Source organism: Sceloporus occidentalis, unplaced genomic scaffold, assembly GCF_023333645.1.
Source record: "Sceloporus occidentalis isolate IW3139 unplaced genomic scaffold, rSceOcc1.0.p SCAF_35, whole genome shotgun sequence".
Lineage (NCBI taxonomy): Eukaryota > Metazoa > Chordata > Lepidosauria > Squamata > Phrynosomatidae > Sceloporus > Sceloporus occidentalis.
In genome coordinates, this window is record NW_028317015.1 from 1,062,951 (window position 1) to 1,078,647 (window position 15,697).

Here is a 15,697-nt window from a genome sequence, read left to right on the forward strand (position 1 = left end):
AGAGTAACTCTGCGAACTCCGGCAACTTCACCGCAGACAGCAGGGGAGAGGGGTTCTGGAGCGAGGGCTCTGGGTACACAGACGGCTTTGTTGTGGTTTCCTTCTGATCCTGTGCTACTGCAATTATGTGGCTGCCTATTGTAATGAAACTTGCATCCCTAGAACAGAGCTTGACCCCTTTCCTTTTTGTGAAAAAAAGGGCCTCCACCTTTCTTGGAATCTTAAGGACAATAGAATCACTACAAACATAAGTTTATTCTTGTAACTTTGATACTGGTTATACGATGCTGCCTGTGAGCTGTGCAAACCAGTACGTGACTGGCAAAAAGGCCTGCTTGTTGAATACTTTGCCTTATACCTATACATTGAAGGGCTGTGTACATCGTTGGTTTACTATGGAAGATATAGGTTTTCTTTGTTTTAATGTGGATTATAATACATAAAAGCATATGGTGGAACATACGCAGAATATAATTTGTTTTGTGTTTGTTTCTTTAAGCTACATGAAAGCAACTATGATGCAGGGAAGGCCTTGCAGCGATTGGTCAAGAAGCCAGTACCCAAACTCATCGAGAAGTGCTGGACAGAGGACGAAGTGGTAAGAGTTACTCGGACGTTTAAAACACGTGGTTATTGGCAGAGGACTTTTAATTTACTGTCCTTATGAACCTTACACTGATCTACTGGAAACTTTCATCCTTCTGTAAGATTCCACCTCTCGCAGGAGATGAAGTTCGGGGTAGTAGTGTGTACGTGCCGGCTGCACGACAAAGTCTTACTATTGGTAAAAAAAACCACAATTTAAAAAGAAATCGCCTCTGGACTGATGGCGTCGGACAGATTTCGGTACCGAGAGGTCCTTCGTTGTGCTTTATCTTCGCATTATGTTTGGTAGCAGCTGCTTCCTGTTTATGAGGATGTCCTCGCACACCTGGCAGCATAAATCTCTCACAGGGCCGAGGATAGACGTGTATTAAAAATAAGATGGTGCTTCGGTGTATAAAACATGATCCTTTTTTATGGTCTTGGATGGCAGCTTTATATGTTAAAGGGATAGGTTGAATGTTGACTGCTGGGATTTCTAAATAAATAGTCTCTTAGATACACTAGAAGTCTTGCCCATTGCTCCGTTAAAATAGATAGTTTACACAATCAATTAGTCATATTCTCTACAACTACCGTGATTGGGTTCAGGGTGTGCCATGGCACAGGGGGCACCTCCTAAATAAAGCACAGGGGTGACCTCGCCTAAGTGCACTGAAAGGGTGGCTGAAAGAATACATTTATTTGCTTTAATAAATGAATGTATTTAAAAATATGTTGGGCTACATTTCAAAGAGCTAGTCTAGAGTCAAGTTCGAATTGTAGACATTTTCCAGCGTTTGCTTCACATTTAGAACTTTGACCCTGCGCTGCTTGTGATAAATGTAGCTGATTATTTACATTCACCTTCTCCCCTCAAAATATTCAGACCTTAAACACAACTGAGCGATAGGTGATAACTAAGATAATGTGGTAATAAATATGACTAAACCAAAGCCGTCTGTTTATAGTGTATGGGTTAAACGTAATGCTGAGTATGCCAAACAACCATGAAGGTGTCCACTGTACATCTACGATTTATAGATATAGATATATAGACATATTTGTTTAATAAATTGGTATTGGTGATGGGGAGAATTTGCATGATTGTATCAGTATTATTGTATAATCTGTGTAATTCTGCACGGTTGGTGGGACAGTAAAACAAACACTGATCCAAGTAAATAATATTAATAAGTCTGTTTTAAGCATCAGATTGGTGTTGCCTTCCGGCTGACCTTGTGCTATGCTCCCCAAATAGGTGCGATGCCAGCTGGTAAAAGGCTTTAAGAGCTGTTGGAATAATTGGCAAGTAACTTGCATAGAAACATCACGCGTATGAATTCTTGTTTGGCTGTCGCGGGGCTGAACAAGTGAAGTGTGACGGCAGTCAGCGCGGGGGTCAGATTAGCGTTGAGCGTTTTTGTGATTATGCGACTCTGTTAAGTGGCTTAATTGCCTGTACTGTGTTTAATGCCATCGGTAGTATAGGTTTATGATCAGGCTAGAGAGTGACTGGTGCGGGTAAAAGAGCTTTTTACCCGATCATGTGTCAGGGTGGGGGGGGGGGGCAGCAAATAAAAACTTGTTAACCAGGGAGGGTGGAACGCTTTAGATTCCTTGGTATTGTTTTTTAGTGTCAAAAAACGGCTGCATTTTACATATTGTAATTATGTCAGATGCAGTGCTCGACTTACATGGTAGCCTCTCATTAAATGAAAATGTTAATTGTGGAGTAATAAACTATTAGGGGTAAGTGTACTTTAAGAACATTGTTCCTGCACATGGAGCATGTGCTACATCTGTGTTCTGGTATTTATCTGCTGCAATGCCGTCACGGAGCTCCACGCAGTCCGTAGGAATTCACCAGATGGGGTCTGTTCATTAAGAGTCGGATTGGCCCAAAAATATTGAATATTGGTAAAACTTTGGGAAACACGGTCAGTTCTGTTCGGTTACAGTTCCTGTAAATCTCTGATATGTGCTTTTATTCCGTTTGAAAGCTTGCCATGAATTCTTATGTCATTTGTGGGTCCTAAAACGTGGTTTTGGATAAGGAGAATGCATTGAGCGTTCTGTACCGGTCTGTTGGAGAGGACAGGGTGTGGGATTTTCTAGGATATTGCTATATGCCTACTTTATTACTTTTTATTTATTCATCTTTACAGAAAAGGTTCATCAAAGGCCTGCGACAATACGGCAAGAACTTCTTCAGGATTAGGAAAGAACTCCTTCCAAGCAAAGAGACGGTGAGAAATTAGATTGGTTTTGTTGTATTCTCTCTCAAATAATTGTATATTCCCAAGAGGTACATTGTATAGCTTAAAGCACTAAATAAATCTATTTAACAGAAGCCCACCTTGTGTGTAGTCATCTTAATTTCTTTTTAGGATGACCATGATTATTCCTCCCCCTTTTTAAGTTAGTGTTCCCTTTTGGCGAAAGCTGATGAAGCCAATGGGTCTGGCAGCCTTTGTAACCATGTGTTGAGGAAAAAGAACATTATTATGCAAATTTGCCTTCTTTTGCTTTTTGAGACATAATAGTCCTCTACTCCAATCCAAATATCAGTAACATTTAATACAAAGGAAAGTGACAAGCTGCAGGTGGTGTTCTGATAAAGGGTGATAACTCTGCTCGCAGACACGGACAGGACAGTGCCATAGAGAAGTGTTGTTAGAATATTGTGTAACTTTGTTGCATGCTTTAGCCAGACTACATCTGATACCATCTTTCTGACCTCTGCATGTTTCCAATAACTTTAAACTGGCAACGACACTTGGAAAGTAAATGGCAAGGCAAGTATTTTCTTTAATCTTGGTCTGAAGTGATTATGAGAAGGGCACCTGCTGGGTTTGTAACTGTGTAGGATTTTATAGAGGTTAAACGGTGGTATTCATTTTGGAAGGTCATATTGAGAGCAGGTTGGGGTGGGGGAATGCAGGGGTCGTTAAGTTCTGGCCTAGATCAAGTCATCCGTTCCTTTTATTTACCGGTGACGCACTAATGTGGCAAGTTGTGTCTGTTAAGGCAACTGTGTGAAGGAACACTGGTGCTGGTATCTTCATATGGTTTGCTTTCCTTGTGCTGTTTGATTTTGTTGTGTGAGCTTAGCATTATTCTTATAGCCTTGTATGAATGTGCCTTGTGGCTAGATCAGAAGGGTACAGGCAGGTTGTTTTTCTCCCGCAAAGTCGTCTTGTTTAAATGTCACTTACCTGTTTTTAGTTACGCTGCCATCTCCAGGTCACTCTGCTCTTTCCCCGGTGCAGAAGAGCTGTTTTAAGCCACACCCCCACCCCTCCCATTCCTAGCCCATCTGCTAGCCTCACCAGTCACACTGCTGCATTTGCCACGCCCCCTGCAAAGCCACTCCCTCAGAAGAGGGGAGAGCACCAGGTAGCCTGCCGGGAAACTCCCAAGTATGCAGAGGATGCCTATGAGCGGCTCCTGGGTGCAAGAAGCATGTGACGGCAAGACTATGGGAAACGCAGGACGAATTTAATAAAATCCCCTGAGAATGCTTTTGATGGACATAGATTTGGGGCTTTCAGTGCTGGATACAGAGACTTACATCATCTTACATGTCCGTTTGTCTTTACTTGTGTTACGACTGTGACGGATCGTCCAGTGCCCCAGACTGGACACATCCGCCCGTCAGCTCCTTCCCTCTCCCAGTAAGCGGACGCGCTGTGGCTGTCCGAAGAAAGCAGTCACAGACCAGCACTTCCCTCAATCATGAGACAGGACTTCATACTTTGAGGTTAAAACAGAACTCTCTTTATTACAAACACACAGAATTTATATACAATCTCCATTCACTGTGCACTGAACCCAACCCCCAATCCCATCAGCCACATCCCATCACAAATCCCATCGGCCACATCCCATCACAAATCCCATCAGTATACAGGGGATGTATCAGGTGAGGGGATTAAGGGATACAATGGGTTTCCCCCACCTGTGTTAACCCCCCTGTAGTGCGGGTGCCGTCTGGGCAGACAGGGCTGTGCTGGCTGATTAAGAGCCCCAAGCCAGATTACAGGATCGTCTCTTTGAAGGCTGGAGCTGCAGCCACATTCAAACAGGTTATAAATAAATATAATAATAACAGTGAAGATCGGACAGGGTTCTTCACAAAGACCGTCTCCCCAGCATTTCGTATGGCTGAAAATGAATTAGCGTAAACTGAATGAGCCTTGTATTTTTACCACTGTCATCTTACGCGATGCACGGTTCGCCCTGAACTAGACATTTATGGATAGCTTGACTTGCCTAGAAATATAGTGTGTGTGTGTTATATATATATATATATATATATATATATATATATATATATATATATAAATTTCCAAGGTTGTCACTATGGCAAAATTGTAAATGTTGTCCTGGCCTCCCATGGGGGAAAATGTTTCCTGATCCCGGCACTCAGAGGGGTTCATAATACATTTGCTTGCGAGGTAGGCAGTTTCACAGCAGTATTGACTGAGTTAGTGGCTTCCTTTAATACATTGTTAGAGAACACTTTGTACGTAGCTTAGATTTACTGGGGAGCAGATTTCCTTCAGTTCTGCACACAAAGCCGAGACTGTGATCGACAATCCTTTTCCTTCATTAAATCCCGCTTTGGCTCTCGTGTACGGGGCCCCGGGTTTCACCGACTTGGAATCATTTGCTTTGTGCCTCCAGATCAGCAAAACACAGCCCACGTTTCAGAGCTTCTTATCAGCTGACCGAGACGCACCATGCACCCTTATATGCGTCAAATCTCTATCCTTTACTGGATGAGCACAATTAGTTTATTCCAATAATTTTCACGATGTCCTTGCAACAAGCAATTTATTTGCGCTTGTGCTGTTTATCACAAAGTGCTTGGGCGTTTGACACTTCAAATGCCAGGGAAGAAAGAAATCATTCCAAGGCAACCTTAACCCTTTCACTGCAGAGTTAGGATTGATTAATCGGGTGATGCTCTGCACTGCTATGTACACCATGTATCTGTATTATGTATATGTGTATATATTTTGTTGGAGGTCACGTATATGGATGTGTATATATAAATATACGGGCATCCTGTGGATATGCGTTGCATTGTGATTCAGATCTCTGAATATCTCTGGACTTTATTGGCAGATTAAGCCCATGGGTCACAGGAACCTTCGGTGGAATGCATCACCTGCTGATTCATAAACAGGTTATAAATAAGAAAAGCCTTCCTTGTTGCCAACCCCAGGAGAGGAACTGTTAATAATTTCTCATACCCCTTCTGGGGCAGAGGAGCCATGTACCCACTGCCTGCATTTTGTCTTCAGAGTCCCCAATGCTGCCATGTAGTAATAGAGCAAGTGCGCAAGGAGAATGCATAAGAGGGCTGTACGGTATTAAATGGAGTAACTAGACATCCGTGCCTTCGTGTGCCGGCAGCTGCCGGGCCTCCTGGATCATCCACGGCTGGCTGCAGCTTTAATAGCAATCATCCCTTCAGGCTTTGTTATTTTCCAGACATGACGGCTGAGCTGATAGAATTGTTTTCCACACAACCTTGTAGCATATGTTGTGCCCTGACGCTGCTGTAAGAAATCTCGCGCATTATTCACCGCTCCCTCCCAATCCTCTCTTAACCAGCTCCATAGGCCGGTGCTATTGTGCACGACGTTCCCGTAACTATAGCTCAGGAAAAATGAACGCCGCAGGAAAAAAAAATGATGGCTGATAATGAAAACTGGGAATTTTTTTATTTTATTTTTTTATTTTTTTTTAGCCCTACATTTTTTTTTTAAATCGTCCTCTCAAAAAGTGCCCAGTGGAACACAAACACTTATAGCACATTTTCAGTTTTGCTAAGCCTCATAGTATTTTAACAAAAAGATTTTGCCCCCCCCCCCCTTCTCTTCTGACACAGGCTGTGGGCTGATATTCACAAATCACGTTGATGTGTAAACTGCCCATAAGAGCGTTGGGGCATTTCCCCGCTTTCCTGACCCAAAACTAGCATAGAATTCACAATATAACATATTATATCAATAAATTTGGAATTTAGAAGCCAGCCAAAAAATGAAAGGGCCGGGTTATTTTTCTGTTTCTTTCACGGATACTAATTACCCCATTAACATACTGATATATATTAAAATATACACGTGCACACACTCAGTACCATATTCCCATACTAACACACGTTAACATACTAATACACGGTAAAATACACACGCACACACACTCAGTGACATATTCCCATACTAACACACGTTAACATACTAATACACGGTAAAATACACACGCACACACACTCAGTGACATATTCCCATACTAACACGTTAACATACTAATACACGGTAAAATACACACGCACACACACTCAGTGACATATTCCCATACTAACACCCATTAACATACTAATACATGGTAAAATACACACGCGCACACACACTCGGTAACATATTCCCATACCAACACACATTAACATACTGATACACGGTATAATACACATGCACACACACTCGGTAACATATTCCCATACTAACACACATTAAGATATTTTCATAGTAACATTCCTACACACACTTTTTGTTTTTTAACGTCTTTGTTGGCTCAGGACAGCGTTCCCCCGCGGTTCCCCCGCACGGCTTGTCTCTGAGCACCAGCACATTACTCTGTACCTGAGCTTATACTCGGTGTGCTGGAACGGAGGGAATGGGGTATGTGTGGCCCAAGGCAAAGCGAGTTACAGCAGTTCTGGTGCACGGGGCTCCCCTGCCAAATCTTAGGCGCCAAGAAGTGATATCTTGTTGCTATGGCGACCTTGTGCCTGGGTTTATCAATGGCAGCAAAACCACACAGCAGTTCTCTGTATCTTTGCGTGAAACAAGAACAATTCGTTTTTAAAAATACTGTCCCAATATGTTAATTTACTATAAGATGACCAAAGAAAACGTGATTTTAGAAGATCCGATCCTTTTAATCTTTATCAGTATGTTTCTTTTAATAAGTATTTTATATAAATCATTTTTAAGTGTAATTTGATAATGGCAAGAATACCATAAGGGTTAGTGGACCAAAGATCTTAATACTTCCACAAGCTCAAAAAGTAATACCGTTTTATATGTTTGCGAAGAGTTAAATATTAACAGAGTTAGGGAACCTGAGTTACGGATTAGAAACATAATGTTGGGTTGCTGTTCTCTGGAAGAGGATTAGGTTTCAGAAGAAGCTTCTTTTTTCCCCTCTCCCATCCAGGTCAGCAGCCCCAACACCTGCTTATCTTTTGGCTTCATGGCTTTCTGCGGGCCTTGCTCGTCCTGCTTTGATAAGCTGGGGGACGGAGGCTGATAAATAGGGGCGTCTGGGGCTGCGGGCAGTAATCTGGCTCTGACAGGTTCTGTGATTTGGCCGCTCTTATGCTGGGGTAAGGCAGGTAGAGCAGACAGACGCGCTGCACATTCAGCTTTTTCCTGCAAAGGGCAACGGGGAACTGAGTCCCTCCGCTTGGGCAGACGGCGCTTGGGCAGAGTGTTTTGAGGATTGCAGATAACTGTAATTGCTGGAACAGGCGTTCTAAACAACATATGTCTTAGTTGGGGAATTTACTTCTATAGATTAAATTTGATCTTTAATTAGCTTTCTTGTATTAACCTTATTACATTTGACATTTCCCCTCTCTAATTGGGGCTATTTGTATATGATGTAATTCTGGACTGTATTAAATCGCCGCTGTTTTGCTCAGTAGTGGATTTTTACATGTAATCCATTTAATTGTAAAAGTGGTTGGATTGTCCTGAAAATTATGAAAAATGTGGCCGTGTATGAAAGTGTTTCTAAAGTATGAATGGTTCACTTAAAGGAACAGTCTAATATCCCTGACATCCCTTAAACACCATAGCAACCAGTGAAATGCAGCACCGGAGGGGACTATTCTGTTGGGTACTATGGCAATAAGACCACTTTGCAAGCTGTGTACCAGATTCACTTTTGATACCCTCCCCTGGTAACTGTGTAACCAGTAAGGTGGTGAACCTCACATCTGGCGCTCACACAGTTAATGCCTGAGCGCTAGCTCTCCTCTCCCTTGTTTGCTTTGCTGTGTGAAGCCTGGTACTACACAAAGGGAGGTATGAACTATGTGCTGAAGGTGTGATATTGTGATAAGCGCCCTACAGCTCGTTGTGCGTTTGCTCCTCCTTCTGTGTCCGTCCACGGCCCTCCTCGGTGTTCAGAGCCTGGTGCGAAGAAAACGCAGGCTGGGCACGACTGCAGGTAAAGCGGAAAGCTCGTTTGTCAGAGTGTTGGACAAAACCGAAGCCCAGGGCATCTGCCTACCCCTCTGGCTGCCATTCATTCCATTCTTATAGTTGTGATGCTGGTTTGTATTTTCCTGATCTGCCTTATAACGTTTTAAATCTACAATGTGATCCTGCGGTGGAATTGTACACAAGTGCGCGTTTCTTATGTGACCATAAAAGTTTTTCTATATTTGCAGAAAGCTATTAGTGGTGCTCTCGAGGTTGTGCATTTGTGCTGTTGAGCTCCGTGGGGTATGTTTGGGGCCGCTGTTCACATAATTCTGCGGTGAATGAGTTACCGCGGTGCCACAGACCAGGGACCCACTGCATGGGGGCATGGATTTCTAAGTGACCCAGCTTACCTATGATGGTGACCAGTACCCCTTAGTGTGTTCAGGAACCCGGCTGACCCCACCATAGGCCCTAAATATTCTGCTCTTAATCTTGATGATGCAAAGTAGTAATCTTCATGTAAATCTGTTTTCTCAGATACAGCCTTCCGCCCCCTGCTTCAGAGACTGTTGTTCTGACTGTATCTTGGGTAATGGCCACTGTTTCTTCTGTTCCGCTTGGCACTGGGGCATGTTAAAAAGGACAGTCCGTCATAACGCTAACATGGGACGCTGCAGTGTTAGGCTCTAAAGTTTTTGTTACAGGATCTAAATGCAATTCAGACATGGATTTCTTTCGTTTCATCTTTGTTTTCTTTCAAAAGACTTGGAGAAACCCTTTCACGCCACGCACTTGATTGTGTAGCCACCATTGTGAACTGTCTTGCACCATTCTGTAGCTGCAGAGGGACTCTTTTCTCTTTGCTGTGTGATCCATTCCTGATGTATTGTAGTTTTTGTATATAGAAGCCGTTGCATTTAGTTGGGAGCGGGGGAATTAACCACATCAATAATCTCTGGTGCGTCTGCCAAGTTTATGGGACGGGGATTCACACAGAGAAACAATGGCTGCATCCATTAACTAGCGTTTATTAGTGTTTCTGGAAGAGTAAACTAGGGCGATTTAAATAGACTTCATGACTGACTAAACACCTGTTTTGCAAATTTGCCCAGATTTAGTTTCTAAACTACAGCTGAAACTATTTAAATTGGTACCAGTAAGTATGAATGTAATGCAGAAAGTTGGCCGCAGATAAACGGTTAATGCAATATCTTGTAAAGCCTTGCTGTTGCTGTTTAGATTGTAAGCTCCTATGGAAAGGGATGATCTCCTCTTTTATTTCAGTATATCTTAGCAGTTGCACAGATCTGCAGAAGATTTTGGTGTCCTATAAAGTAAATGTATTTGTGTTTGAAATTATTTGTTTGCAGGGTGAACTCATCACTTTCTATTACTACTGGAAGAAAACCCCTGAAGCCGCCAGCTCCCGTGCCCACCGCCGACACCGAAGGCAGGCTGTCTTCCGCAGGATCAAAACGCGCACTGCAACAACCCCGGTGAACACTCCCTCCCGACCTCCATCTAGTGAATTCTGTGAGTACCCCTCTTTATTAAACTGTTACCCTGCCGTTTCTGGTACACACACGGTCCTCTTTAGTTTGGGCTTTTTTTAATTTAACAGGAATGGGGATCTAAGCATGGTATTAACCTGTGCGAGCTCCGTGAGCTCACAGAAAGTCGCTGTATCTAAGGGGATATTGGGTGGTACCTGGCATGTACTCCTACTTCTGGTGGACGTACATCTCCAGCTATTATTTGGCCCCATCAGCATTTGCCTAGGCGCCAGGCTGCTTACCTGTGCGTTGGTCGCACGGTGTGTGAGCAACGTCTCTTGTACCGGCCAGGAGAAGCAGGAACCCAGTGGAGTCATGTGAATGCACGTCACATGACTCTGCTCCGTTCCTTCTTCTTGGGGGCGGCCAAAGAGAAGTTGTTCGCACGCACAGAAGCAGCAGGGACCCTGCAGAAGTCTGCGAGTGAGAGATCTCCAGTTCAGGTAAGGTGGCGGGGGGAAAACTTTTTTTCTGTTCAATTTTGGTGTTAGCCCTGTATAATTCAGTAAGATTTCTTCAGTCTCGTCACCCACGACATTATACAGGGCCAGCTCAGCTCTTCTAGCGGGAGGCTTGCGTTCTCTCCTCTCTGAATTGTAGAAGAAATGCCCTTTCTGGGGTAATTTCGTTATATCAATTATTGAAAAAAGACCAATCCTGGTTGAGTAAACTCAAAAGAGTAAGAGTAAAGCTTCCTGAGTGCACTATAATAGTATACGCTATATCTTACTTATTCTCAGTGTCCTCCTTTCACTTTCAGTGGATTTAAGTTCGGCAAGTGAAGATGATATTGACAGCGAGGACAGCGAGCAGGAGCTGAAAGGTTATGCCTGCCGCCACTGCTTCACGACCAGTAAGTAACTCCTTCTCTTTCAGCAGATGCAGGGGTTGACTGGTAAAATGCTTTACACCGCGGTTCCTGCTGGCCTCCCCAGTTTTCACACATTTTTTTTGTTTGTTTTAGTTAAATGCAACCCGTAGGTATTAACTGCAGATAAGTTATCTTAAATGGGCTGTGACACAAAGAGGACACCTGTGGTTGTGCTACAGATTATACAAAACGCACAAACTAGGCCTTTAAGAAAAGCTATCCCTATCTATTAACTCGGCTACTAATACGTTAACCTTTTCTGTGCTAGAAACCTATGAGTAGTGTATAAGAAGCCATTTTCCACTTTCCAACAGCTTCTAAGGACTGGCACCACGGCGGCCGAGAAAACATTCTCCTGTGCACAGACTGTAGGATTCATTTCAAGAAATACGGAGAGTTGCCACCCATTGAGAAGCCTGTGGACCCCCCACCATTCATGTTCAAACCTGTCAAGGAGGAAGAGGATGGGCTCAATGGAAAGCATAGTATGAGGACCCGGAGGAGCAGAGGCTCGGTAAGCGTGCCAGTCTTTTCCGATGCTTGTACGTTACAGTATGGCCACAAGGCTGTAGCTAGATATATAGATATAGATATAGATATATATAAATAATTATATCACAGATAGGCACAAAAGAGCAGCAACTGAAGGTTGTCACTAGGGCTGCAACTAACGATTATTTTCATAATCGATTAGTTGGCCGATTATTTTTTCGATTAATCGGGTAAAAAAAACAATATGCAAATTTTTCGTTTATTTTAAATAAAAACGTATAATTTACAATGGCATTTCACGATTCGCCTTCTTATTTTACTGACATAATTAAAGCTATATTTTAACAAGAACTCAAAAAATACCAAAAAAAGCTTTACTAGTAAATATTCATGTAAACTATTTTTGCCCAGTTATGCACATCTCACCCCCAGCTTGCCTCTCTGTCCCAGAAATGCATATCAGGAGGGGTATAAGGCATATCAGGGGACAGAGTGGCATATAGGAGGTATAAGGGGATACCTCCTATATGCCACTCTGTCCCCTGATATGCATTATACCCCTCCTGATATGCCTTATAGCCCCCTATATGCCACTGATATGCCACTGTGCCCCCTGATATGCCTTATAGCCCCCTATATACCTTTACCCTTGATATGCCACCATGCCCCGATATGCCTTTTACCCCTATATGCCACTGAGATGCCACTGTGCCCCCTGATATGCCTTATAGTGCCTTCATGCCACTGTCCCCCCTGATACACCTTATAGCGCCTTCATGCCACTGTCCCCCCTGATACACCTTATAGCCCCTTTATGCCACTGTCCCCCCTGATATGCCTTATAGCCCCTTTATGCCACTGTCCCCCCTGATATGCCTTATAGCCCCTTTATGCCACTGTCCCCCCTGATACACCTTATAGCCCCTTTATGCCACTGTCCCCCCTGATATGCCTTATAGCCCCTTTATGCCACTGTGCCCCCTGATATGTCTTATGCCCCCCCGATATAAGAAAAACTGACATCACTAAAATTGTTTTTTATATTTATATTTATTAAATATAGACAAAAAAAATACACAATACAATATAAATATATATAAATATATGGACAATAAATCAAATATTAGACATAAAAAAAAAACCCCAAATGCACATAATTAATAGATCCCGCAAAAATTCTACCTGCCCCACCAGGGGTTAATATATCAACAGAAGAAACACAGGGCAAATGAGCATAAAAATAAAGATAATACTTACCCAGTGCTGCTTACTTGTCCTGTTTTTCTTCTGTTGATATATTAACCCCTGGTGGGGCAGGTGGAAGTGGCAGCGAGATGAAGTAGCGAGGTTGCGCACATCGCCCACTTAAATCCAAATCCCCTGCAGGCGCTGCAGCGGGACCTGGATCCTCTCCGGCAGCCGGTAGGGGTCTGTGATGTGATGCGCGCAGACAGCCGCTTCTCCCCTCCGCTTCCGTTGGGGCTTCCATGATGGAAGCCGCACCGGAAGGTCACATGACGCCCGGTTCAGTAATAGAAGCCCCGGCGGAAGTGGAGGGGAGAAGCGGAAGGGGAGAAGCGGAGGATGTCTGCGCGTTTTGCACAGACCCTCACCGGGTGGCAGAGAGGATCCAGGTCTCCTGCAGCTTTGCGGGGGGTCTGGATTCTACAGTTATAATCCGATCTCTGTTTGAGATCGGATTATAGAAGGACGGGAGTTTTTCAGAGCGTTTGCTCTGAAAAACATAATTTTATAAATCGATAAAAATCGATTCAACTAATCGATTATGAAAATCGTTGACAACGATTTTCATAATCGATTATTATCGATTTTATCGATTCGTTGTTGCAGCCCTAGTTGTCACAGCTCGTACCTGGGTCCCCTTTTGTTCCTGTCACGTTGGGGATTGATTTGTTGAGCTTCCCTAGAAAGGTGGCTTTTTGGAAGGGCCCATCTCTTTGCATTAGGATGTTATGTAGAGTAAGCGCTCTGCAGGCACTTCTCTCTGTTTCCATGTAGCACTGTCCTAACAAGATGTGCTTCTGTAAACAATGTGCAAGTCTGTAGACCTGGCAAGATTGTAACATTTACCTCCATTGTTTGGTTTTTAGAATGTAATTGGGTTTATTTTTGCCAAACAGATGTCCACACTACGCAGCGGGCGTAAAAAGCAGACTGCCAGCCCTGACGGCAGGGTTTCCCCTATAAATGAAGACATACGTTCCAGTGGTCGCAATTCTCCAAGTGCTGCCAGCACATCCAGTAATGATAGCAAAGCGGAGTCATTAAAGAAACCTTCAAAGGCAAGTATTGTAGTTGATTGGTTACATAATCCAAAGAATGAGACCTTGGTTGGCACTTTTCCCCTAGACTCCTTCGTGATATGATAAATATGTGAATTTGTATGGTTACCGTGTTTCCTTCAATCTAGAAGATTAAAGAAGAAACGTCATCCCCTCTGAAGAGTGCCAAACGACAAAGAGAAAAGCCAGCCTCTGATACAGAAGAGGCAGACCAGGCCAGTGTTAAAAAATCCAAAACACAAGTAAGTCATGCTCTTGGTTGATACAGAAGATCGATGTGGACCTTTTTGTCACAATTCTTACCTTCTGTCTAGTTTTAAAAGCTCACTAAACCCCTATAAGAATGTTGCATGTTGTATGTACCGTATAAGCACTTTGGGGTCCCAACTAGCTGTGGAAAGCCATACGTTTGCATGCCGTGTGGCACTTCTCTCAAGCTTTAAGCATAGTCTGCCTCGTGTTCATTATGAACTCTTTTATTGACCTGTCGCCTCTGGATCATTCTCACTAGCAACCCACCAGTTTGTTTTGGTGCACTGTTAATGTGTTGCTAGTTTTAAAGGGACACTCCAGCCATCACGTGCACTTAATTGTATGTCATAGCTGAGAGACCCCTTTTTAATTACCGTATTGGCTCGGATATAGGCCGCACTTTTTTCCCCCACTTTAAGTCTTTAAAGTGGGGGTGCGGCCTATATTCGGGGTCTAGCGCCCGACGCCCGGGACATGCAGTCCCGGTCGCCAGGCAGGCAGCGGGGTTAGGATACAGATCTCCCGCAGCGGTGCAGGGGACCTGCATCCTACTCCCCGATACGGTCAGACAGCCTCCCCTGCCAGCACTTTCCACGGGGGGGGGTGTCCGGCATGGGAGGTTGTCTAAGCGTATCGTGCGGACCGTCCGCACGATGCGTTTTACCTCTGCCGGGGGCACTTACCGGAGCAGACTCCCGGGTGTCTTGCGGGGCCGGCGGGGGACATCTACGCAATACGCGTATGCAACTTCCGGAAGTTGTATACGCGTATTGCGTAGATGTCCTCCGCCGGCCCCGGGAGTCTGCTCCGGTAAGTCGGGGGGAGGGCAGAGGAGGACAGTGGCAGCATATCTCGGGGGGGCAGAAGGACAGTGGCAGCATATCTCGGGGGGGCAGAAGGACAGTGGCAGCATATCTCGGGGGGAGGGGGAAGGGGACGGAGGACAGTGGCAGCATATCTCGGCCAGGGAGGACAGTGGTAGCATATCTCGGGGGGGGGGGGGACAGTGGCAGCATATCTCGGTGGGGGGAGGACAGTGGCAGCATATCTCGGGGGGGGGGGGACAGTGGCAGCATATCTCGGGGGGGGGGAGGACAGTGGCAGCATATCTCGGGGAGGGAGGACAGTGGCAGCATATCTCGGGGGACGGACAGTGGCAGCATATCTCGGGGGGACGGACAGTGGCAGCATATCTTGGGGGGGGACAGGGGCAGCATATCTCGGGGGGGGAGGACAGTGGTAGCATATCTCGGGGGGGGGGGACAGAGTGGTAGCATGTTTTTTTGGTGCTTTTTTAAAGAAAAAAACTTTTTCTTTAAAAAAGCACCAAACTTTTAGGGTGCGGCATATATACGGGGGCGGCCTATATCCGAGCCAATACGGTAAGTACTTGTGAGGTAATTTTACTGTTCCTTT

At 44.4% G+C, this 15,697-nt stretch overlaps 1 protein-coding gene across 2 annotated transcripts in view; it reads left to right on the plus strand.

The window, feature by feature from the left end:
- LOC149297950 (arginine-glutamic acid dipeptide repeats protein-like) overlaps positions 1–15,697 on the plus strand; it is a 76,566-nt gene that overhangs the window by 52,319 nt on the left and 8,550 nt on the right. The window contains exons 9-15 of one of the 2 annotated variants that reach the window (XM_089487926.1): positions 500–598; positions 2,751–2,831; positions 10,181–10,343; positions 11,124–11,216; positions 11,549–11,754; positions 13,868–14,029; positions 14,158–14,271. In XM_089487926.1, coding sequence (XP_089344052.1) covers positions 500–598; positions 2,751–2,831; positions 10,181–10,343; positions 11,124–11,216; positions 11,549–11,754; positions 13,868–14,029; positions 14,158–14,271 — 918 coding nt within the window. The remainder of the gene's footprint in view (positions 1–499; positions 599–2,750; positions 2,832–10,180; positions 10,344–11,123; positions 11,217–11,548; positions 11,755–13,867; positions 14,030–14,157; positions 14,272–15,697) is intronic. The other variant, XM_089487927.1, reaches the window with a different exon arrangement.